At 27.1% G+C, this 27,283-nt stretch overlaps 5 protein-coding genes across 5 annotated transcripts; 1 reads left to right on the forward strand and 4 right to left on the reverse strand.

Moving 5' to 3' along the window:
* Positions 1-3,661: 3,661 nt before the first annotated feature.
* On the reverse strand, positions 3,662-7,603 carry GO595_004285 (RING zinc finger-containing protein; the record flags this gene model as incomplete). The annotated part of the gene is made up of 1 exon (XM_067917399.1): positions 3,662-7,603. The coding sequence occupies one exon, from the start codon at positions 7,601-7,603 to the stop codon at positions 3,662-3,664; it is 3,942 nt and encodes a 1,313-aa protein (XP_067775409.1).
* Positions 7,604-17,721: 10,118 nt separating this feature from the next.
* Positions 17,722-18,705, forward strand: GO595_004286 (putative E3 ubiquitin-protein ligase HERC3; the record flags this gene model as incomplete). Its single annotated transcript, XM_067917401.1, has 1 exon — positions 17,722-18,705. The coding sequence occupies one exon, from the start codon at positions 17,722-17,724 to the stop codon at positions 18,703-18,705; it is 984 nt and encodes a 327-aa protein (XP_067775410.1).
* A 40-nt stretch (positions 18,706-18,745) lies between these two features.
* Positions 18,746-20,126, reverse strand: GO595_004287 (RuvB-like 1; the record flags this gene model as incomplete). The annotated part of the gene is made up of 2 exons (XM_067917402.1): positions 18,746-19,648; positions 19,719-20,126. The coding sequence occupies 2 exons, from the start codon at positions 20,124-20,126 to the stop codon at positions 18,746-18,748; spliced, it is 1,311 nt and encodes a 436-aa protein (XP_067775411.1).
* A 405-nt stretch (positions 20,127-20,531) lies between these two features.
* Positions 20,532-24,314, reverse strand: GO595_004288 (uncharacterized protein; the record flags this gene model as incomplete). Its single annotated transcript, XM_067917403.1, has 2 exons — positions 20,532-21,737; positions 22,611-24,314. 2 exons carry the CDS (start codon positions 24,312-24,314, stop codon positions 20,532-20,534), a joined length of 2,910 nt encoding a protein of 969 aa, XP_067775412.1.
* A 1,987-nt stretch (positions 24,315-26,301) lies between these two features.
* GO595_004289 (uncharacterized protein) lies at positions 26,302-26,748 on the reverse strand (the record flags this gene model as incomplete). Its single annotated transcript, XM_067917404.1, has 1 exon — positions 26,302-26,748. One exon carries the CDS (start codon positions 26,746-26,748, stop codon positions 26,302-26,304), a length of 447 nt encoding a protein of 148 aa, XP_067775413.1.
* Between the last annotated feature and the right edge of the window lie 535 nt (positions 26,749-27,283).

Raw genomic sequence — 27,283 nt, forward strand, 5'->3', positions numbered from 1 at the left:
TTTACGATTAATAATAAAAATATCTCCCGTTCTTGTCGTTGGAATGCTTCGTCGTTTTTTCCGAAATATTATTTCAATTTCAACTTCATTACCTTCTGGTAGATGTGCTGTTAATGTCTCTAAATAACCATAAACATAACCTGGGATTTTTTCTTGATTTTCTTCTTCTTCCATATTCTTAATGATGATTTAGGCAATAATATTTTATTTCAAAAATATTTGACATTTATGCTTTTTTTAACGTACTTTAATAATTTTTTTTTTTTAATTAAATGCGTAAAACACCAACGAAAAGAAATAATAATTCGAAAATTAAAGATTCAAATAAAACATCTACATCAAAACAAATCTTTTTAACACCAAATATTTCTAAAACTAAAACCAAACAAAATCGAACACCAGAATTAACAAAGAAACGATTCACAGATGATGAATTTTCTGATTTAATTTTATTTGATCGCCCTAAAGAATCAAATCTTGAAGGTATGGTTAATTCTATGTATCAACTTTCACTTAACACTATTAAAACAGAAACAGTTATAAATATTATTAAAGAATTTAAAGAATTAGCTCCACTTAAACGTTATAAATATGAATCAGTTATTGATTTATTAACATTATCTTCAAAGTGTCCACAAGATATTAAATTTTTTAATATTATCAATAGCAGCGGAAATGGTATTAAAAGGTAATCCACCAACTATTAATGATCTTGATATCTTTATAGAAGAAACAGAACGATTATTACAAAAAGGGTTTTTTTTGAAGAACTTGGTAAGAAACAAAACACAAAAAGAATTAAAGAAAGAACTTCATCGAATGTTAGAAATATTTCAATATGCCAAACGCTTTCCAATTAAAGGTACACCAGGAGATTTAACTACTAAAGCTATTGAAAATTATATTCAACAAGAAAAAGAAAAGAAAAAACGAACAGAAAAACAAAATCAAGTGAAAAATATGAAAGAAATTTATTCACCAAATTTAGAAATAGATAATTTTCTCGAACAAGAATTTTTAGAAAATAATGAAAAAATTGAAGGAAATATTCTTGATGAAAAACTTATGAAATATTCAAAATCCAAACAAGAAGAAATTCGAAAAATTATTGGACTTTTTGATGAATGGGAAAAAGCATATGATGCAACGATTTATATTTATAACAAGATGAAAAAAGATAAAGATTTCGATCTTGATTTGATTCTTTCAATCATTCCGAATACATTAGGTGATTTTCTTGTTTATGGTCTTCAAACATTTAAAGAAGAAGGATTATAAATTGAAACAAATAAGAAAATTCACAATGTTTTTTGTTTTTGTTATTATTTAAATATTAAATTATTAAAAAAATGGAAAAAAATATAATTTTTTTTTTCAAATATTTATAATCAACACATTTAATATCTTCTTTTTTTAATTATTAAATATTTTTATTTCTAATAATGAATTTTGTGTTTTTTAGTAATTATCTGAAATTCCATGAATTTTAATCGAAATATGTTTTCATAAGCGAATATAAAATGTTATCATCTTTTGAAATGATATTTAATCACAGTTTAAATCTAAAATTTATGCAAATAAGAAGAGTTTTAAGATATATTCTCAAGAATAAAGAATATTTTCAATTTAAGAAATGTAAAATATATCAAAGAGAAAAAATAATATTTGTCTTTTTGTTATTATTTAACATTTCTTTATGTAATCATTTTAAAGTTAACTATACAATCAAAGATAAAGAAATAATAAAATTTGGAGAATATTTTCACATTAAAAATTATATAAAATTTCTTGATGTTGGAAATAATGTTAAGATTATTGGAGAAAGGGCATTTTTTGAATGGTTTCAATTAAGCTTTGTTAAAATTTCAAATTCAGTTATTAAAATAGAAGATTATGCATTTGCAGGGTGCCAAAATTTAGAAGAAATTCTAATTGGAGAAAATGTTAAAAAAATTGGAACTATGTGTTTTGGCTCCTGTGAAAAATTAAAGGAAATAATAATTCCAAAATCAACAACTGTAATTGAAGGATTTTGTTTTTATGAATGTTATTTAATCAAAAGCATAAAAATATATGGAAATATTAAAAGCATTGAAAATTATACATTTTATTCATGTATAAATTTAAAATATATTAATATACCAAATTCAATTAGTTTAATCGATGATTATGCATTTTCAATTTGCGAAAATTTAGAATCAATTTTAATTCAAGGAAATTTATTAACTATAAGAAATTATGTATTTCAAGATTGTGTAAGTTTAAAAAATGTTACAATTAAAGAAAATGTAAATATTATCGGAAACTATACCTTTGATTCATGCATAAATTTAGAAAATGTAATACTTGGAAAAGATTTAAAAATAATTTGGGATTATGCATTTTATTCTTGTGTTAAATTAACATATATTTATATACCTGAATCAATAATTTTCATGGGTAAATTTATATTTTATGAATGCAATGAGATAAGTTTTATAAATATATCAAAGAAAAATTGCAAATATTCAAATTATAATAATGATGGAATTATTTATAATAAAAATATTACTTCAATTATTTATTGTCCTCTTTCATTTAATAATTCTATATTTATATGTCCTAATTCCTTAAATATAATTGAAGATTTTGCATTTTATTCATCAAAAAATTTAATTAATATAACAATATCAATAAAGGTAACATATATAGGAGAAAAATCATTTTTTGAATGTAAAAACTTGGTTAAAATTGTATTACCAAATTCAGTAATTTCAATGGGGGCATTTGTATTTTCTGATTGCATTAAATTAGAGAAAATAAAAATTAGTGAAAATATAAAATATATTAGTGAAGGTGCATTTTATCAATGTAAAAAATTAAAGGAAATTATTATTCCAAATTCTATTAAAATAATTTTTTCATATGCTTTTTTACAATGTTTTTCATTACAATTTGTTCAATTAGGTTATCAAGTAGAAATTATAGGGGATTATTCTTTTTTTGAATGTCGTAAATTGACAACGATTAAATTTCCTAATTCAATTCAGATTATTGGAAATAATTCATTTTGGGGATGTGTTAATTTAAGAAAAATACATTTTGGTAATGGAATTCAAGTTATTGGAAATCATGCATTTCATGGTTGTCCTTTAACAGAAATTAAAATTCCTCGTTCAATAAAGAAAATTCATGAAGATGCATTTTCAAATAATTTATCAAATAAAATCATTTATATAGGGAAAAAATATCAAGCTTCTTATATTAAGAAAAAACCAAATAAATTACAAGCTTTAATTATCACAATAATAATTTCTCTCTTAATAATACTTTTTATTGAACTTGTTGTAATATTTTGTTATAGAAATCAAACCAATAGTTAAAAGTAAAGGAAATATTCAATTTATTTTTAAATCTTGTGAATAATTAACTGAAATTAAATATTGACAATTCTAATTTATAAACAACTGTATAAGATTAAAAATATTTTTAATAAAAGAATAGAAATATTTTGCAAAAACTGTCTCTTTTTTTACTTCATAAAAATGAGTATATTATGATATCTTCAAATAGGATTCAACATTATAATCATTTGGAGTTTTCGTATTATTATTATAATTTCTTAAATAACATAATATAAAACAAAATCAAATTTGCAATGCTTTTTTACTTATGAAAATGCTTATAACTCTAAGTACACATATTTTTCATTTGGTATTTTATTTTGAGGTGGTAATTCCAACTTATATTGAGTCTTAGGTGTGAATTGGAAGTCGCTCATGAAGAATATATTGTTACCTGATTGCGACAAGTCCTGATCTTTACCATAATGTCTCTTCAATCCGAATTCGACTCTTAACATTTTCCTTAACTTCATTGATTGTGAATGTGCACTTTCTATAGGTGCTGCATCTCCTTGTTTCGTTATAGACATTTCATTTCGACATAATGGACATTTCTTTCTATATTGTCCACATTTCGAATTATTATGATACAAATGCCCACATTCGAATATTAATCCGCCGACGCCGCCGGCTCCAGTAACAGGCGTGTTACACATTACGCATACTGGATTATAAGCGAAAGCAGCTCTAGTTTTCATTAGATTTGCCTTATAATATAATTGGATACAATCTTCTAATAATAATTCAATAACAGTATTCGAAAGCATTTGATTATAATCGAGATATTTAAACACTGCTGATAAAACTTTTCGATATTGGATTTGATCGATTGAACAAAAATCACTTTTCAATGTATGGAACACATTTTCAGGAGAAGTTCTTTGTAATGCTTCCACAACGAAGAATGCAAAGAATAATGTAATTGCATTCTTAGTTTCAGGTATTGGGCATTTACACGCAAGATATAAAGGTAATTGGAAAGCTAAGAAAGTATCTTTCCACATTCTATCAAGTAATTGTCCAACTTTTGGTGCTTTCGACATTAAGTCAAATGTAACTAATACAGTTTCATAAGCCTTCTTTAATTCAGGTGCTTCTTTAACTAAATCGACTGAAGGTGCATATATTACTCCGCCTTTTTGTATTGCTTCAACTAAAACAGCTTCGATTTCTTCAGCTACTAAATTTACTGCTGCTTGAATATCACCTCTAAGTGTATGAATATGCATACATGTATCGATAACACGATATTGTTTACATACTCTTAACGCATCTTCGACAGATATATCTTGTGAAGCTTTAATCATTGGTAATACTTCTTGTGGTGCAAACTTACAAGTCATTGTTAATAAATCATAATAATTGTCATGGGAAAGTAAATCTCTATAATCAGATTTACTTAATGCTTTTAAGTATAAGAATTTAATAAATGGATCGATATCTAACTTTAAAAATGTTGCATGATAATCTGGGAAATATTTCCCTAATAACTCAGATGCTTTATCTGCATTAATAAGGATTAATAATGGGAAGTTTTCAAGAACTGCTGCTTCCATTAATTCATCACATAATTTAGGTGGTTCTTCTGGTTCAGGTTCTGGTTCAGGTTCTACTATAACTAATTCTGGCTCAGGTTCTTCTTCTATAATTTCTTCATTAGAATTAATGCTCTTTGTTGATGTACTTTCTGATTCACTTATAGAAGATTCGGATTCTGATTCTGACTCAGAAACAGATTCTGACTTCGATACTGATTCTTCTTTTTTATCTGAATCATTATCAGATGATTGATTTTTATCATGGATTTCTATTAATTTGGTAGCAGAAAACTTTTTACCAACAGATGATAAAAGACCTGTTTGAGGTGCCATTGAACTTACACTATGTTCAATCATAACATTAATATTACAAAGTGATTGTTGAATTGCTGCTTTAATACTTTTTCCAGTTGTTTCATCTTTGCCATCAATCTTTAAAAGTTCAAATGGATCTTGTGATGGATTTTGGATATAATCGAAAACAATTTCTCTACGTTCTTCTGAGAGAGCCATTGCATGAATAATACGTTTGTAATCTTTTACTTTTCCATATATAAAGTTAACTATAGTTGAAAATCCTGCTGCTTCACAATAATCAATGATATTTTCGAATTTAATAATTTCGGGATATTGTGTATTTAAAGTAATAATAATAGTTTCACGTATACTAATTGAAGAACCATTTGTAGAAAATGCCCAACCAAATAATGTTTGTAAACAAATTGGTAAAATTTTAACTTGATTCTTTACAATTGCATCAGCTATTTCATCGATACATTTGTTTCGAATTTCTTGATTAAATGAAATTACTGTTTGGATTACAATATTACAAAAATTACCAACTTCAAACATAGTACCATTAATTAATTTAGCTGGGAAATATTTAATAAATTCAGCTATAAATTGTGGTGCTTTTTGTTGTGATTTAGAGAATAAGACAAATAATCTTGGAAATGTACCACCAAATGAAGTACAAAACCATAAAATTACTATTTCTTTATGTTTATTTGTAGCTTTACTAAATTTATTATTTAAAAATAAATCTTCGACATATGTTATAAAGTAATCAGTTTTATAAAAATAGATACAAGGTGAAACGAAATCACAAAATATTTCAGTCCATAATTTCATTAAAAGTTTTTTCATATTATTTTTTGCTGCTAAAACAAGTAAATTGTCGGCATATTTCAATGGAATTCCTGTTTTAATAATAGCTAAATCTGCTTGATCAATTAAACCTCTTTCATTAGCCATTTTAATGAATGTATCATAGATATTAAAAGGTATATATTTTGATATGTTAGAATCACTAAATTCAAATAATGCCTTAAAATAAAATTCTAAATTTCCTTCGTCTTTATAATAATCATATGCTGTTTTAACGACAAAACTCGACATGTTAATTCCAATTGCTGTCTTAAATGTTAATGAAACTTGTTGTGGTTGATCAAGAGAACATAAAGAATTATAAAAAATTTCATACATAACTTTTTGTAATTCATTACATCGAATTGATGGATCTGGATTTACTCCAAAGAAATGTTCTGTATTACCTGAATAAATTTGATTTGCTATCTTAAAACATGTTGTGAAATCACCTTTTCTTGATATTCCAACAAGTCTTTCATTCCATGGGATATATTGCATCCTAAACATTTTATTAACATTGAAGAAATATGATAATTCTCCATTTACAACTATTCCGGAAATTCTTTTGAGACTTCGTTTAATTTCATTTGTTTCATATTGTTCACGTAAAGCATTCTTCTTTTCATAGTTTGTAATATCTTCAAGTGATCCATCAATAAACAAAATGTTAATATCAAAATTCTTAATAATGGATATGTTACGTATTTTGATATCAAACTTTTTATGGTAAAGAGGAGTGAGACTACCTGAGCATTGTTGCACATGGAAAATGTTTATTTCATTGCCATACCAAATTACAAGAACAATGGTGCCATCAGCTTTGTTCTTAGCAATGAAGTTAATTTTCAAGTCGGGCGAATTAATGATTTCAACAAGATTATCATCGATTTCGGAGTTGTTATATAAGAATACTGTTTTCCGAGTAGAGAAAATGAAAATTGGAGAAAGGGTCATGGGCATGTAGACTTTCTTTATACTGGAATCATGCTGATAAAGAACTTGTTCCTTTGGTGACAATATGGAATCTAATCTGGTGAAATGTAAAATACGCTTCTCTTGATCAACTGCAACAATGGAATCATCATCAGCGGCATAAGAGATATAAGAAATACCTGAAATTCCGGGTTTAGCACGTTCAACTTTGGCAATAAGAGAATTGAGACCTGCATCAAAAATTGAAATATTTCCGCTTTTATGACCTGCAACAACATTAAAACAGGTAAATGCAGCACTAGCGCATGTAATTGGTTCAGTTGCTTTTCTGGGTTCGCCAATTTGTGTAAAATTGAGTGTTTTACCAAATACCAATACATAAGGCATTGGACTATACTCTTTTAAAGGAGGGAATGATGGGGAATTTTCCGGTTTCTCATCTGTCTCTGTTGGTTTTGGTGCATCAGGAGAAAAAAGAGAATTATTTCCATAAATACAAGTTATATATGGATTATATGATACCCCTTCTATTGATAAGAGAGGAGGTTCAATCTTGAATTCCGTTTCTGGTGAAATCGTGATAGGGATATCAAAGTTCATTTTGTGTTGAAAAAGTGTCGCGCTCAAAAACCGTTTTGGGTTGAGTTTTCAAAAATTCTGTTCATTTTTTGGATTTTTTAATTTTCTATCAAATTCAATGAATAAAAAACGTCTTTCATCTAAGTTGAATTAACTCATATAAAATATTGAATTAATATTTTTCTGTTTTAGAAAACCGTTTTTTGCTTAAAATTTTTGTATACAAAAATTGAAATCGATATCACTTTTTGAATGATCATTCCGATTTCAATTCTTAAAAATAAACATTTGAAAAATATAATCAAAAAGTGGTGCTTATGAAACAGAACTAGCAATACTTATTAACATCCTCCTTGCAATTAACCATACGAATCAAATTATCTTTTAGAAAAAATAGCTAAAAGCGACTTTCCTGATTCAAAAAAATCATAATAAATAAGAAAATAACATTTTTTTATACCTCATTTCAAGAAATATGCTGAATCGATATCGATACGAAAATTTTTTATTTTACTATAGTAATAACATCGAAAGAATTTTTCATAACATCCCAAATATTAATGAAGATTTCATTAGAGGATTAATGAGAACATGGTTTACGAATAATATTTATGTTTTATATAATATTTATTATAATTATTTTATGCTTTATAACAATATTTGTAAATTATTTATTTTATTTAAATCAGCACTTATTTTAGCATCTTTAAATGGTCACACAGAAATAGTTAAATTACTTCTTGAACAAAAAGGAAATGACATTAATGTTAAAGATATATTTGTTTGTGTTATTTATTATTTGCTTTAATAATATTATATTTCGTGATGGTATTTGGAAATTATCTAAATTCTTTAGTCTAGCACTTAATGTACCTGCATTATAATGTAACTGTATACTGTTACAATGATATTGTAATTTTTTCTTGAACAAAAAGATATTAGTTTTAAATTAATAGTTTTTATTCCTTTCACTTCCTATTTGTTAAGCTTAGCTATTTTTGGAGTTTAAAAATGAATTTTGTATTTGATCATATAGTTTAGGAAAACACTCTATTACGTAAAAGAGCCGATAGCTTTTACACTTTTTTATAATCAAACCACAAACTAAATATCAAGAATGTCCAATATTTTTATTGACTGCTCAGCCCTTTTTAAGGCAAGGGTGGTTGTGTTTGTGTTGTTAATTGCTTTTATTATCGGCAAAATTTATCAAACTAATTATTATGTCAAACTTAATCTACTTCCAGATGATCGGTCAGAAACAAGTGCTATAAAAGATATCAAACACTCACATCCGCATAGGAATGTTATTGATATAAATCTCACGATTGATACAATTTTTGATTTTTCTGCTCAAAATATCTTAAATTCTCTTTCCCTTGTTGCTAGAGGCAATAGCATTAGTCGTCTTTATCTTGCTAAATTGACAGAACATAAAATTTTTCCAAAACTCATTAACGTCAAATTTTATATAGACATATATGGGGACAACATAGAATTTCAACTGTATTATTACAACAATCCAATTTACACCAAATTTTCATATAACATTAGCATTGACTTATTTTATCCTGGTCTTTCCCTTGCACACTGTGATTACATCAATAACACTCACTACTGTAAGTTTTCACGTGCTTGTTTTACTGATAATCATTTTGAACTTTTCTTTAATTACGCAACATTTTCAAATGAATTTATAGCAGTAAACGGTCAATGTCAGGTCCCCCCAAAACTTAGTCCGTTGTATGACAAGAAAGAAATCCAAAGCAAATATGAACTTATCGAAAATCCCTCATTGGTATTGTTTCCAACTATTAATGAAAAAAGTAAGTGGGATTCCATTTATGAGATTTATTCTAAAGCTGCCAAAAGTATTCTTGCAAAAGATGTTCAATCGATTTATGTTTATGATCCTTATGAAATTTTTGAAGAAATATATTTCTTACAAAATAAAATCGAAGTTAAAAGAATTCATGACAATATTTGTTTCTCACAACTCAATGTAAATGAGTTTAATGATGATTTAGTATCACTTAAATCAATTTTCACAGAAAATGGAAAAGAAGAAAAAATTTTAATTCTTACAAATAATAATTCAACAATTGAAAACATTGATGATATTTTGAAAATCGTTTCTTCGAAGTGTAATCAATGTACTATTGAGAAAATAAATATTGATAATGATGAAAATCGATTAAACGCGTCTTTAATGGTTCGAAAAGCAAAATTTATCATTGGAATTCACAATGATATATTTTTAAATGCAATTTTTTCTGATGATTCAACTTTTATTGATATTGTTCCAAAAGGATTTAATGACATAAATTGGATTGAGAATGTGAAAAAATATACAAATTCTAAGTTTTTGGTATTGGAAACAAATGAAATTGTTCCTGAAAATTGTTCGGAAAATCAAAGTGATGATTTGTGTATAAAGGAAATTTTTAATAGAAATTTCACTATTAATATATCAGATATTGTTAACTAAAAACCACAATGTTCTACAAATTTGTATTTATTAATAAAGAAAAAAATTGTTGAGTTAATACTGATAAAAAAGTATTTCAAAATAAATTTAAAAAATAGATAAAATGGTTTAAAATATATATGAGTTTTCTTTAATAAAAAAACTACAGATTTCATTGTAATTTTATTATAAAGTTGATGCTTTATTATTTAAAAATGAAATTTTGGATTTTTTGGTTGTTGATTTTAGAGGTAAATTCAAATTATTTAATGAAGCAAAATAATAAAAATATAAATTCACACCTAAAAGTGGAAAAATTTATGAATTATATGTACGAATTAGAAGATCATAAGGCAAAAAATCAAGATAAAGATAAATCAGAAGAACATAGTTTAGAAGATAAAAAAGATGATAATGAAACAAATGTAAAGTCAGAAGAAAACAAAACAGAAGAACATAAAACAAAGGATAAAACAGAAGAGCATTCTACAGAAATAAAATCAGAAGAATATAAAACAGAAGAAAAATCAGAAGAAAATAAAACAGAAGAAAAATCAGAAGAAAATAAAACAGAAGAAAAATCAGAAGAACATAAAACAGAAGAAAAATCAGAAGAACATATTACAGAAATAAAATCAGAAGAACATAAAACAGAAGAAAAATCAGAAGAACATATTACAGAAATAAAATCAGAAGAACATAAAACAGAAGAAAAGTCAGAAGAACATTCTACAGAAATAAAATCAGAAGAACATAAAACAGAAGAAAAGTCAGAAGAACATTCTACAGAAGAAAAATCAGAAGAACATAAAACAGAAGAAAAGTCAGAAGAACATTCTACAGAAGAAAAATCAGAAGAACATAAAACAGAAGAAAAGTCAGAAGAACATTCTACAGAAATAAAATCAGAAGAACATAAAACAGAAGAAAAGTCAGAAGAACATTCTACAGAAATAAAATCAGAAGAACATAAAACAGAAGAAAAGTCAGAAGAACATTCTACAGAAATAAAATCAGAAGAACATAAAACAGAAGAAAAGTCAGAAGAACATTCTACAGAAATAAAATCAGAAGAACATAAAACAGAAGAAAAGTCAGAAGAACATTCTACAGAACAAAGTTTAAAAAACATAACAGAAACAAATACAACAGATTTTAGAGAAAATGATAAAAATATCAGATTTATTATGTTAGAAATAGCTGTTTTAATCTCTTTGCTAGCAGTAGCGATAATAATAGGTTTCATTACCTTTTTATTAATTTCAAATTCCAAAAAGTTAAGTGAGCAATCTTCAAGTCCTAGCATTTCTCGTGTATTTGAAACACCTCAAAACTTTGATAATTTCTTTAATGAAAAGACATATTATTAAATAAAGATAGTAACGACATACTTCTAGAACAGAGTGGCACTAAACAAAAGTATTAATTAAACCTATCTTGCTTAATATCTACCAATCTTTGATTGTATAGTAACTTTAAAATGATTACATAAAGAAATGTTAAATAATAACAAAAAGACAAATATTATTTTTTCTCTTTGATATATTTTACATTTCTTAAATTGAAAATATTCTTTATTCTTGAGAATATATCTTAAAACTCTTCTTATTTGCATAAATTTTAGATTTAAACTGTGATTAAATATCATTTCAAAAGATGATAACATTTTATATTCGCTTATGAAAACATATTTCGATTAAAATTCATGGAATTTCAGATAATTACTAAAAAACACAAAATTCATTATTAGAAATAAAAATATTTAATAATTAAAAAAGAAGATATTAAATGTGTTGATTATAAATATTTGAAAAAAAAAATTATATTTTTTTCCATTTTTTTAATAATTTAATATTTAAATAATAACAAAAACAAAAAACATTGTGAATTTTCTTATTTGTTTCAATTTATAATCCTTCTTCTTTAAATGTTTGAAGACCATAAACAAGAAAATCACCTAATGTATTCGGAATGATTGAAAGAATCAAATCAAGATCGAAATCTTTATCTTTTTTCATCTTGTTATAAATATAAATCGTTGCATCATATGCTTTTTTTTTTTTTTTAAATAGTCAAATAATTTTTCGAGTTTCTTCTTGTTTGGATTTTTGAATATTTCATAAGTTTTTTCATCAAGAATATTTCCTTCAATTTTTTTCATTATTTTCTAAAAATTCTTGTTCGAGAAAATTATCTATTTCTAAATTTGGTGAATAAATTTCTTTCATATTTTTCACTTGATTTTTGTTTTTTCTGTTCGTTTTTTCTTTTCTTTTTCTTGTTGAATATAATTTTCAATAGCTTTAGTAGTTAAATCTCCTGGTGTACCTTTAATTGGAAAGCGTTTGGCATATTGAAATATTTCTAACATTCGATGAAGTTCTTTCTTTAATTCTTTTTGTGTTTTATTCTTACCAAGTTCTTCAAAAAAACCTTTTTGTAATAATCGTTCTGTTTCTTCTATAAAGATATCAAGATCATTAATAGTTGGTGGATTACCTTTTAATACCATTTCCGCTGCTATTGATAATATTAAAAATTTAATATCTTGTGGACACTTTGAAGATAATGTTAATAAATCAATAACTGATTCATATTTATAACGTTTAAGTGGAGCTAATTCTTTAAATTCTTTAATAATATTTATAACTGTTTCTGTTTTAATAGTGTTAAGTGAAAGTTGATACATAGAATTAACCATACCTTCAAGATTTGATTCTTTAGGGCGATCAAATAAAAATTAAATCAGAAAATTCATCATCTGTGAATCGTTTCTTTGTTAATTCTGGTGTTCGATTTTGTTTGGTTTTAGTTTTAGAAATATTTGGTGTTAAAAAGATTTGTTTTGATGTAGATGTTTTATTTGAATCTTTAATTTTCGAATTATTATTTCTTTTCGTTGGTGTTTTTACGCATTTAATTAAAAAAAAATTATTAAAGTACGTTAAAAAAAGCATAAATGTCAAATATTTTTTGAAATAAAATATTATTGCCTAAATCATCATTAAGAATATGGAAGAAGAAGAAAATCAAGAAAAAATCCCAGGTTATGTTTATGGTTATTTAGAGACATTAACAGCACATCTACCAGAAGGTAATGAAGTTGAAATTGAAATAATATTTCGGAAAAAACGACGAAGCATTCCAACGACAAGAACGGGAGATATTTTTATTATTAATCGTAAAATTCGATTACCAATAAATATTAAAATTCAAAAACATGAAGATAAAATGGAAAATAAAACACTTCAATTTAAAATGTACCGAGTTTTACAAGAAGGAGATCGACGACAATTTGGGTCATTTCGTATTAATCTTGATAAATATTATCATATTTCTAAGATGGAAATTGAAACAGACGAAATTTTAGCGAAAATGAAACGGAAACCAATTTTTCGTTTTTCTCTTGGTATTTATTTTAAGACGGAAGAAGTACCGAAAGAATTAACAACTTTTTCAATCACAAAATCACAAGAAATTAAAGAAAATCAAGAAGAAAAAGAAGAAGAAGAAAATCATCTTTTAGAACTTATTGAGAAACCTATTGAAGAAGGGAATCAAGAAGAGAATAATTATGAAGAGAATATTAAACAAGAAGTTATTTCTATATTATCACAAACATCAGAAGATCCAGAAATTGAAGAAATTCTTTTTCAACATTTTTATGATATCACGACATCATCTATTGGACGACCAGGTTATCTTTTAGGGAGAAGAAATTCTTAAAAAAGGTATTTTTCAACGAGGTGAATACGAAATTAATAAAATATTTACGATTCTTCAAGATATTTGTTATAGTAATCAAACAGAAGAAAACAGTTTATATTTTTGTATTTCTATTATTACATTTTATCAACGATTATATAATAAAATAGATAATAATATATTAAAACGAATTGAAAATCTTTGTCAAGAATCGATTGAAATTTATAGTAATTATATTGTTAATAAAATAAAAGAACTTTTTCTTGAAATGTTTAAAATCCAACCAAAAACACAAGAATTTCAACGAATAATTTTAAGTATTAAAAAGATTAAGAATGAATATAAATTTCCATCACTCCAATTTCTTTGGGAATGTATTATTTGTAATTTTGATTGTTTATTATCTAATTTAATTCTTACAGAAAATCGATTTAATACATTTAGTGAAATCTTAAAAGCGAATTCTTTGATATCAATACTTTCACAACAAATTCAAGAAGAATTTCCACGTTTTCAACAAGTATTATTAACAGTTTTAGCACATGAGACGATATTAAATGATTTCAACAAAGCGGAAGAACTTGTCCCATTAGTTCCAGCGACATTTATTTATTTTCTTTATTGTTTAATTCGACCAGATGAAAACTTTCGAGAAGAAATTAATTATGAAAAGATCGAATCATTTGCTAAAGCTAAAAATATTGAATTAAATAATAATATATCAGATAATATTATGTTTAAACCTCCTAAATTTTCTATTCCAGATCATTTCGCAGATTTAATGTTTGAATAAATATTAATATATATTTTAAATATATATAAGTTTTTACTTTTGAATTGTTTTATGTTGGTTTATATACTAACTCTCATTTCAATTATTACTGGGTGTAAACTGGTGGAAAAAATCGGTGGTGTCAGTTTCACTTTTTGAACGTGATTCTATTAAAACCGATCGAAGTGCACCAAGAATAAACGTACTCAGAGCAATTACTGAACCAAAAATCAATTTATTAGAAAAATTGGATGTCTTATTCAAACTCCTCTGTAATAGCGCCTTTTTCATTTAGTAATTTAACTACTTCTGTGTGACCATTTGTTGATGCTGCAATGATTGCTGTATTAAATGATTTAAATAATTTCCAAATATTATTTTGAATTTCCAAATTATTAAAATAAATTTTATCTTTAGCATTAATCTCAATTCCTTCTTGTTCAAGAAGTAATTTAACTATTTCTGTATGACCATTTTTTGATGCTGTTATAAGTGCTGTATTAAATAATTTAAACAATTTTCAATTATTGTTTTGAAATATAAAATCATTAAAACAAATATTAAATAAAACAAATAAATATCTTTAGCATTAATATCAATTTCTTTTTGCTCAAGAAGTAATTTAACTATTTCCAGATTACCATTATAAGATGCTTTATTAAGTGTTGTTTCAAATAATTTAAATAATTTCCAAATTTTATTTTAAAATACGAAATTATTAAAACAAGTATAAAATGTAACAAATAAATATCTTTAGCATTGATATCAATACCTTCTTGTTTAAGAAGTAATTTAACTATTTCTGTATGACCTTTTGAAGATGCTTTATTAAGTGCTGTTTCAAATAATTTAAATAATTCCCAAATTTTATTTTTATATCCAAAATCATTAAAATAAACCCAAAATAAAACAAACAAATATCTTTAGCATTGATATCAATTCCTTCTTGTTTAAGAAGTAATTTAACTATTTCTGTATGACCATTTTCAGATGCCCAAATAAGTGCTGTATTAAATAATTTAAACAATTTTCAATTATTATTTTAAAATATAAAATCATTAAAATAAATTCTAAATAAAATAAATAAATATCTTTAGCATTAATATCAATACCTTCTTGTTTAAGAAGTAATTGAACTATTTCTATATGACCATTTGAAGACGCTAAAATAAGTGCTGTATAAAATAACGTAAATAATTCCCAAAAATTATTTTGAAATATCAAATAATTAAAACAAACACAAAATAAAACAAATAAATAGTTTTATCATTAATATCAAATCCTTTTTGTTCAAGAAGTAATTTCACTATTTCTATATAATTATATTTAGTTGCATACATGAGTGCTGTTTTAAATAATTTAAATAATTTCCAAATATTATTTTGAAATATCAAATTATTAAAATAAATTTTATCTTTAGCATTAATATCAATACCTTCATGTTCAAGAAGTAATTTAACTGTTTCTGTATGACCATTCGAAGATGCCCATATAAGTGCTGTATTAAATAATTTAAACAATTTTCAATTATGATTTTGAAATATAAAATTTTTTAAATAAATATTAAATAAAACAAATAAATATCTTTAGCATTAATATCGATTCCTTTTTGTTTTATTAAAAATTCAACAAGTTCTACATAATTAAATGTTATTACAGAAAGCAAAATATCTTTTGGTATTTGATTTTTCTTCAAAAAAAATTTAACAAGAAAAATATTTCCATATGATGCTGCTTCTTTAATGATATTATCAGTTATTTTCATCCCTTTGTATTCTAAAAGCGATAGTATCTCAAAATTACAAAAACAAATTGCTTTCTTTCCCAATTCTTCGATATCATCAATTTTAATAATTTTATTTTCATAAAGATATTCAAAGATATCATTTCTATGGAATTCAATTGCTGTTTCATATGCATCTTCAAATGTTGAATGATTTTGTTCACATAAATGAATAATTTCTTCATTTCCACCTGCAACTGCATATTTACCTGTGTTTTCTACTTTTGCACCATTCACAAGTAAATATTTAAAACATTTTATAGAAGAAAAAAATGCTGCATAATCAATTAATGAAACATTTCTTTGATTAATAAAATCACATCTTTCATAAAGTGATGGTTCAATTATTTGATTAAAATCAAAATTTGATTGTGATGATATTTCTTGAAGTTTTTCTATTTCATCATTTCGAATGATTTTTGCAATTTCATTCGGATTGACTCCTTCTTTAACATATTTCTTATGAAGTTTAAAATCATTCTTTGTAAGTTCTTCATAATTTTGAAAAAACTGTGAAGCAATATCTAAATTTGTGTAATGATAAATTTCATCTTTTGTCATAAAGTGAGCAAAATATAATGTATTTTTTGGAAAGTTTGAATCAATTAATTTATCTTCAATCATTTTTTCTAAAATGTAGTATGATTCTTGTGAATAAGAGTTTTCTATAAGAAGAAATTCTTTGAATCCTTTGATAATTTGATATTTATTTTTTAATAATTCCTCTTCTTTTGTTTCAAGATTTTTTAAATAATTTATATACAAGCATGGATCTCGCTTAGGTAGAAAACAGTGTGAAAATATTATTTGATAAATCAGAAGATGAAAAGAATTAGGAAAGTTTTCATCAAAAAATTCAAGAGTTGAAATAACTAACTTTTCAATATTTTCATAATTTAATTTTGATATTATATGTTCTACCGATTGATAAATATTTTGATTCTCTTCATATTGTTTTTTATTGGATAATTCCATTTGAAAAAAATAAACCATATAACCGTTTTTGAGTCATCGACCGTTTATATTGATTATACAAAAAATTGACGGAGGTTAAGAATACCGATCAAAATCCACATAAAAATACAGGATGCTTTTAAAATTTCAAAGAAACGATAATCATACTTTCATAATAAACCATTGAACATTATTCCATTTAGTTTTACTGTAATATGAAGTAAATTCAATGCCAACAAATTCTGTTAAAGAAATAGGAAATGCACTTTAAGGGAACTGAAAAAAAAATTCAATTATTGTCAAAGCAATTTCAAACTTTGAGAAACTTCAAATGATTGATGAAAAGTGAAGTGACATGGGGCACCCTGTTTCGAATAAACGTACAAATATTTTTCATGTGCACAATTTTAAGCGCTGGAAATACAGATAATTATCGTTTATGTCGACCTGGTTCAGAAATGCTAGCTGAAATTCCAAATGCACCAAAAGATATAATTATGTTTTCAAGTGGAATGTGTCATAACCTTTTTTACACGAAATCTAAAATTTGGTATGGTTGTGGTAGTAATGAATGTGGCGAATTATGTGAATCAAGTGGTAAAGATTTGAAAGAATTAACAGAACTTAAAGGACTTGAAGGATTTGAAGCAAAATATTTTGTTTGTGGTTCAAATTATTCAGCCATTATAACTTTAGATGGTTCATTATATGTTATGGGTGAAACATATTCAACAGAACCTACAAAACTTCCTATAAATCAAAAAATTACGTTTGTTTCAGGAGGATGGAATTCATTAATAGCAATTCCAGAAGGTTTAGGTATTTATTATTGTATTGATGGAGATCAAAATATTCAATTTGCATGTCCTACTATTAAATTTATAGATTGTGGAGTTGGAATGAGTCATTTTGTCTCACTTACTAATGAAGGAGAAGTTTATACGTGGGGCGAAGGTAATGCATGTGGACAAGGCGATGATTTTTATAGTTCACTTCCAACTAAAGTCAACTTAACAGAAGATGTTAAAATTTCACGTGTATTTGCATCGACATATAATACATTTCTAGTTGATGAAAATAATTTTATTTGGGTCACAGGTTATAATGATGATGGAATGGGAGGACTTGGCGAAATAGAAAAAACATCGAATTTTATTAAATTGAAACAATTTACACATAATAAAATTGTTCAAATTTGTGGTGGACGTTATATGAATTATGTATTAACTAACAAAGGGGAATTATTTTCTAGTGGAAATGGGGAAGATTATAAATTACTTCAAGAAGATGATAATAATTATAATGAATTTCATGCATGTCAACTTACGAAAGACAAAAACGTATGTTATATTTCGTCTGGTTCAGAACATATTATCATTGGAATTAATATGAACGACGAAATGATAAATGACATCAACGACAAAAAGAGAGAAATCGAATAATTTGTCGTCAAAGTGCTGTAATTTATTATAAAAAAATTCTTTATTCAAGATAATCGTCTTCGTTCTCATTAATTATATCAATACTTCGTTGTGCATCGATAAATAGTATCGACGCTTCTTCAACGTCTTCGACTTCGACTGTGTCGCGTTGGTCCGCATCCGCCAATATGTTACACGGCGTAAGTAATTGCAGCGCATAACGCAGCGACTTGTCGACAGATAACTCGACAAGCTTCCCAAGCGCTTCTTCAGTGACATTAATCTTTTCTGTGTTTGCGCGAACTTGGATAATTTGCCGCATTTCGTCTTCGTTGTATCCAAGCGTCCGAATGATCAAAAGGCGGTCGAGTAAGTCGAGCGGTATTCCGTGCGGCGACTCAATGTCTGTGCCGACGATTTTCGATTTACCTCTGTTAGTCGCAAAGATTACAATCGGCGCAAGCGAAGACTCTAACGCGCGATTCAGAAATGAGAAACATTCGACGTCAAGTGTGTGCACTTCATCAATGAATAGAACGCCTGGAACAAGCTCTGCAACGCCCTGATCAATGAACTTGTTGACAACTTTGTTCACTTCGCTTCGTAACTTTTCGGTAATTTCGGTCTTCTTCGTGCGAACAATTTGCGACATAACTGAACTGAAGTCATTGCCGCCGCTTTGAGGGCGCGCATTCGCTAAGTCTAAGTCATGCAAAGTGACGTTTTGGACAACTTCTTTACGCTTGTGAACATCGCCTTTCGGTATCGGAACAAATTTATCAGCTTCGAGATCTGCATCTGATACATAGCGATCGCAGCGACCAACGCGATGCACTGTGCCACTGTTGGTTTCAATGTAAATGACATCGCCAACAGAAATTTTTGTTCTTTTGCATTTGTTCATATATTGATGGATCAAGGCGAAGTGTCGTTTTGTTTTTGACTGTTTCAAGTGTAACTTTGACTTCTGTAACTGATTTACCATACCCACCTGTGGTGTTGGCAGTTTCAATTGGTGTAATGTCATTAACGACTCCTTCATAAACTTCCCGATTTTCTTTAATGCGAATTCCAATGGCACGACGAAAGTTTTCCATTAATACTTCTGTCTTTTTAACTTCGGATGAATATACTTCTGACCCTGTCATTGGACAAAATGGTACATCTTCCCCAAGTTCTTGTGAAATACCAAGTGCAATAGCTGTTTTACCTGTAGCTGGCGCACCAACAAATAAAACTGCACGCCCTGCCATTCGTTTCTTTTTAATTAATTCGACAATAATACCTGCTGCTTCACGTGCATTACACTGTCCAATAAAACCTGACTTAGATGGAACTGGAACTCCATCTTCAAGTCCAAGTCCATGAAGATGTGAATGCGTTGCAACACGTTGTTCTCGTTCTGTGCTTGATACTGTTTGAATCTTGACTCTTCCAGACATAATAAGTGGTCGAATGTCATAACCGTAGTTTGCTTCACTTGAGTGTAAACGGTCTCCATAAAAAATCCGTTTAATTTTTGACTAGCTTTAGTTGAAGCAAAAAGTGGCAATTGGCTGGTGATAAGCTTTTGTTTTCGTGAACACAGGTGTCATAAACAGCTAACACAATGAGAACTCATGGCTGGATTTCATTCGTGATTTCTACAATTAAGTTCTCAAAAATTTTTTATTAATTTTAAATCTTCAATACAATTATTTGTTTCTTTTTCTTTAAAAAATGTTTTTCTCTGTTTAATTACTTTAAGTTTAATTGTCTAACTGAGTTATCACAAGTTTAAAGTTATTTTTTTTTTAAAAATTTACAAATTAAATCTAATTGATACAATTTATTTCATGTTACATTGTTCAAGTCCAATTTTGTTGGTGCTCGCGTATCATTGTCTCCAACATATCACTGTATGTTTCGAGTTCGTTCACTTCTTCTTCTCTTTCGATCGAAGTTTTCATTTTTTCTTTCAGTTCGTTTGCGATGTTTTGTCTTTTGCTTGCGTTTTGTGCGCTGAACACTTCTGCGCTCTGCAGTGCGCTCTCTGTTTCCTTCGCGAGTTCTTTCCACTTCTGAACTCTTCGCTCCAAATTCATTTTATCCATAACCATCGATTTATATTTCGTCGATATTTCTGAATTTTGTATTTTGCGTAATTTCCTTCGTTTGGCGTCGAGTGACTTCTTCATTGTCATCGCGTTCGCGTTCGTTATTTCGTTTTTGCTTCTGCAAACTTTAACATCTTCGATGAGCTGCATCACTTCAGGACGATATCTGTTCCGCGCATCGCTCAGCTGAAGCTCCGTTTCGTTTTTCATGTTTTTCATGCTCGCGAGCTGCCGCCTGACGTTGTCGCGCTTCGCATTAACTTTGTCGAGTTCCATTTGCTTCATGCGAATGCGTTCGTTCATTTCTTTAACTTTGTTCTCACATTCGTTCGTAACTTCTTTCTCGCGGCGCTCTGCATAATCTTCTTTCCGAAGCTCTTTCGCAACATTTCCAATTTCAGTACGAAGAAGTGTTATTCGTTCACTTTTACGTTCGTTTTCATGTTGCGTTTCTTCAATTTGTTTATGGAGTGACACAATGTCTGAGTGCATGGCATTGACTGACGTGCGAAGTTCTTCTGCATGAACGCGTTCTGCTTCTTGATCGTGAATAAGCGTTTGCTGATAACGAATTGTTTCGCCTGTGACTTCTGTTTGCGTTGATGAATTACTGTAATTGTATTGTTTGAGTTTGAAGACTTCAATCGGATTTGGAACTGCAGAAATTGTCGTGCGGAAAACTTTCGACATTTGAAGTGTTACATGCGAATTCGGATGCTGGATATTATTACGAAGTGTTTCGTTGCGCTGTTTGAGCTCTTTGTACATTTTCATGCGCTCATTCGTTTGCTTCTGCACTTGCGAAAGTTGACTTATAAGTTCTTCTTTGCTGATTTGCTCTTTTTCTTCGCGAAGTTTTGGTATTAACTGCGAAAGTGACTGATTCTTACTGCGAACAAATGCTTCGCCGTCCGATGAATCAGACGAATACTCAGTGGAAACATTCGAAGTAATTTGCTTTGTGCTTAAATTGTTTCGCTTGCTTTTATTTGCTAATTCGTTGGATTTTTTATCGTCATTTGTTTGTAATACTTCGCTATGAACTGTTTCATAATTTGATAATTTTTTACTGTTTTGTTTACTACTATTGTTATGATTTGAATTTTGTTTACTGTTTTTATGTGAATTGCGATTTATTTCATTGGAATTAGTACTACTGTCTGAAGATATTTGCTTGGAAACATTTGTATTGTTATTTTCTTTTGTTGACTTTATTTGATTTCTATTGTATTTATTATTGTCATTTTCTTTTGGATTTTTTCTGTTTTTATTTTCATGTGATTTAATTTCGCGGTTTAATTCGTTTGAATCACTTTCTGTTGAATTTCGATTAATAATTTTTGATTTATTATTTTCTTTTGATTCTTTTTGTACACTTTTATCATATTTGTGATCACTTATACTTTTTGTTGAATTTTTTCTAATTTTTTTTTCATCTGATTCAGATTCGCGTTTTGTACTTGAATCACTGTCTGATGAATTTCTATTTGAAATTTTTGTTTTGCTATTTCCTTTTGATTCTTTTTGTGTATTTTTATCATATTTGTGATCATTTATACTTTTTGTTGAATTTTTTCTGATTTTGTTTTCATCTGATTCAGATTTGATTTCGTGTTTTGTTTCACTTGAATCACTTGCTGATGAATTTCTATTCGTAATTTTTGTTTTGTTATTTAATTTTGTTGAATTTATTTTCTTTTTATTATTTATATTTTCGTTATATTTTTCTTTCGCATTTTTATCGTTTAATATTTCTTCATCGCTATGAATTCGTTTTCCTTTTTTTGATGTAAATTTTTGTCTGTTTTCATTATGTAACTTTGATTTTACTGCTTCAGAATCACTCATTTCATTATTTGCATTCATAACTTTTCGCTTTGGTTTTGTTTCATTTGATTCTGATTCATTGTATTCACTTTCGCTTTCGTTGATGTTCCTGATTTTCGAATTTTGATTATTTGCTTTTTCACTTTTAATTTCATTGTTTTGTTTCATATTTTTTAGTTTTTTATCTTTGTTAATTGATTCGATTTCTTCATCTGATGAATTAATCGCCTGTTTGCTACGTATATATTCATTATCACTTTCGTACTCGTACTCATATTCATATTCCTGTTCGTTATCACTATCAATCATAACTTTACTATGTCGAATGAGAACTGTTTCGTTTCCTTTTTTCTTTTCTTTATATTTATATTCATTATTTGTTCCAATTTCGCGTCTTGTGATAATTCGTTTTCCTGTTAATGGGTCAACGCTTTCTGTGTCTTCGTATGTAATTCCTTTACTACTTTCAACAATGCGAACACGAACAAATTCATTCGAATTTCGATCATTTACATCTTCAAATTCGTTTCTATAAATTGGTTCCATTTCATTCATTTGCACAGGCACGCGCCTTCTGCTTCGTATTGTTTCGCCGTCTGAGAGCTCGTCGTAGCCGTACTCGTATTCGTACTCTTCGCCTTCTTCATTACGAACGCGACTTCTTCGCGAAAGAACTTTTTCGCCTGTTTCGCGACTCTTTTTGCATTTGTAAAGTAAACTGAAATTATTTGTTGAAGAAGTTCGATGTGTTACATTTTGCTGTTTAGTTTCGGATGTTTCGTTATGTTTATTATTTTCTTTCGTAAGTTCTTTTTCATAAATTTGTTTTCGATTTTGTATATTTTCATTTGGAAATGTTTTCGAATAATTTCGTTTCGTTTCTTTATTATGTTGTGATTTCATTTGTTTATCTGTAACATCGCTGTTCTTTCTTTCGTTTGAAGTTATTTTTTTATTCGTTTTAATTTTATCATTTAAAGTTGAATTGCAATGTGTTAAATTTTCATTAGAATTAATTTGAAAAGTGTTTTGTTGACTTTTGTTACTTATATTCATATTATGTGATGAAGAATGTGGAAGTGTGCGCGCATGCGAAACGTGATCAGTGCCAAGCCACCCAAACTTACGAATTGAAAGCTCACGCATCATGTTTATGTCAAGATCGAAGTCAGAAATGTTTTTATTGTGAAGTAAATCAAGAAGAAGTGAAATTTGTTGTTGAAGATCTGAATTACTATTGTAAAGAAATTGAACTTTCTCTTGGACAATATGAAGGGCGCAATCGAGCATTGAGAACTTTGGTTTCCCAACAATGTGTTTCAGTTTTTCAAGACTTGAAGAAGAAGACGAATGAATTTTTTGGAAATTTCGAAGTTTTTTCAAATAAGGTGAAAATTCACTATCTGAAAGAAGTGCTTCTTTACAATTATTTGCTTGCTTTGTAAATTGATCTGCTTCTTCTTCAAGTGATTTAATTTGTGATTGCTTTTCTTCAAGTTTTTCTTCTAAATTAATTAGTTCTTGATCTAAATGATATAAATCAATCCCAAGTGTTGAATTATAATTTGAAATTTCTTTTAATTGTTGTGCAAGTTCTTGACTTTGAATACCAATTTCAATGTTTTTATTTTGTAACAAAATAACTTCATTAGAAAGCATTTGAATTTCATTATTTGCAGTAGAATCACTTGAATTCACATTTTCCATAAAAATAAGAAAAAGTGCGCCATTAAATAACGTATTTTACATATGTAGAAAATGACTTGCAAATTCAATAAATAAAACGATTATTGGTTTGTTGAGAGAATGAAAATATGAAAGCCTTGTAGAAAAAGAAAGTAATATGGAATTTATTTAATGCAACTATATAAAATTTCGTTAATCTTGAAATTAAATTATTTATAAAATTGGTGAGTATATGAACGAAACCAAAATTCTCAAAATGCATTAATGACATATTCATGTGGTTGTCATTTATATAATGGTTTTTGTTATTTTTAAACTCTTGGAAATCTAAGAATGAACAACACTAAGCTTTCTATATGACGATAACTTTTTTCTGGGAAAAACAGTTTTTGACCATTGAAATGTATTCAAATTTGATTTTGTTGTAATACAAGAAAATTTACACAAGATTTAGAATCTCTTGAAGAAATTATATTTAATTTAAGGGAAGATAATATTATATAATCTATGAATACAACCATTGTTTTGATAAAAAATAATAATATATCGTCTTATGCAAACTTGATTATCAGTCGACTGATATACTCAGCATTTCTTTCACTGGGAAGAGATTTTAATTTATATATTAATTTCATGAAGCAAATTGAAATCAAAGAAAAAGAATATAATGAATTGATTAATAGGTTTGCAGATTTTCTTCTTGCTATAGGCTCAGAGGAATCAATTTTTATTCTCGAAAAAATGATTGAATTGAATTTGATTTCATAAAAATTAGTTGAGAATAAAAATATATTTTATTTTGCACATCATTTTCCAAACAAATCATTGAGTCAATATGATCCATATGAGAGTAAAAATTAGGAAGAACTTTCAAAGAATGATTGGGAACTTCATAAAAAATTAATCAAAGAAGGAGTTAATTCAAATGAAATATCAAAAATAATTCGAAATGATGAAATCGAAAAACTTCAAGAAATATCATCACAAAATAATTTTGATTTTAATCAAATAATTGAACCATCACTTTATGAAAGATGTTCTTTTATTAATCAATATAACATTTCATTAATTGATTATGCAGCATATTCTTCCTCAGTTAAATGTTTTAAATATTTACTTATGAATGGAGCGAATGTTAAAAACGCAGGTAAATATGCAGTTGCAGGTGGAAATGAAGAAATAATTCATTTATGTGAACAAAATCATTCAACATTTGAAGATGCATATAAAACAGCAATTGAATTTCATCGAAACGATATCTTTAAATATCTTTATGAAAATAAAATCGAAAAAATTAAAAATTCCAATGAACTTATAAAAATATTTTTATCTAATAAATTTATTAATTTTAAAATATTTTATTTTTTACTTGAATAAAAAGTAATTAAATTTAATGTTATTTATAAAGATATTTATCTATTATATACAAAATTAATTGTAATAACTTGATATTTTGAAATAATATTTGTAAATTATTTGATACAGCTCTTGATATCGCATCTAGAAATAGTAATACAGAAATTATTAATTTACTTTGTGGGAAAAGTAATATGTAAAATGGATTCAATATACATAAAGATATTAAATATTTTCTTTATTCTTTCATTTCCAAAAGTTAACTTAACAAAAATTATTCTTTAATAAAAGTTATATTTTCACCACTTGATAATTGAAAAGTATTTTTTTGTATATTAAATTTCAGTTGTTTTTGAAATTATATAACAATATCTACATATATAGGCAAGAATCACATATTTTGTTTGATTTGCAAGCTAAATAATAAATTATAATATATATGTATAATAGTATGTTTGTTTTAATTTGTATATCAGAGGTGGAATTGATATAAAATTAATATCAACTCTTTAACAAAACTTTAATTCTACAAAATCATCTTAAATTATTATATATTAATAAAACATAAGGACGATATTGCAATGAAAATTGTTTTACTTTTATAATAATTTTTACCAATTAAAGAATTAAATTTATATCTTTTTATTCATATTTATTTGGAATATAATTCATTTTGCACTTCTTCTACTAATTCGTTCCATTTCTGCGTATCATTGTCATTGCTCCAAAACATTGTTCTTTCTGTCGCTTTAATTCTAACAATTGGTTCTTCCAAAATGTCATCTTTGAGCAACTCTTCGACATATGGAATACTTTCGATAATTGGTGTCATTTGGTAAATGCGCGCAAACATCGGATCGTTCGCTTTCACGCAAAACGTGTCGATCGCTCTGAAGACGCCATTACGAATCGCCTTCAGCTGCCGTTCGTATGGTAATATGTAACTTTCCATTTCTTCGTTCGTTGGATTCGATTCAGCAAATTCTTTGTCGATGTCTTCGAAGTCATCTAAAATTGGTTTGCAGCCATAAACGCAACGAATCACAACACGCGACAACTGAAGCGGAATCTGGAAATTAGTTGTGAACGCCCAATGCATCAAAAATCCGAAACCTGAAAACGCTTCGAAATCTGTTAAAGAATTTGCGTTTGGATTTGGGAACAAAAAGTTACTTTTTGCATTAATTTTAATAAATAATGAATTCGTTAAGTTACTTATATGACTATAAATTGTACTTTTACTATTCCCGAATTTAATTTTTAATGGGAAATTTTGTAAATGTTCTTCTGAGATAAAAAGTGAAAAATCGTTAAACCTTTGAAAGAAGTCTTTGAATTCAATTGAATTGAATATTTTCGATGGAAGACGTTTAAATTTACTGATGAACGATACACTTTCGCTCGAGTTTGCAAATTTCCAATTTAAGTCGAAGACAAACTCGCGCAACCCTTCTAACTCAAAATTATGGATAGAACAATATGAATCAAAGCCATTCTCTATGGAGTATAAATATATTTGGATCAAATAACAAATTGATTCCGGTGAAATTGTCGGAAATATTTTTTGTAACATCGAACTATTTAACGCTAATGACGTCGGAATGTGATTGGAATGAAGGAGCCCGGCAATGAGG

Source organism: Histomonas meleagridis, assembly GCF_020186115.1.
Source record: "Histomonas meleagridis strain 2922-C6/04-10x chromosome Unknown contig_26, whole genome shotgun sequence".
In the NCBI taxonomy this organism is placed as follows: domain Eukaryota; phylum Parabasalia; order Tritrichomonadida; family Dientamoebidae; genus Histomonas; species Histomonas meleagridis.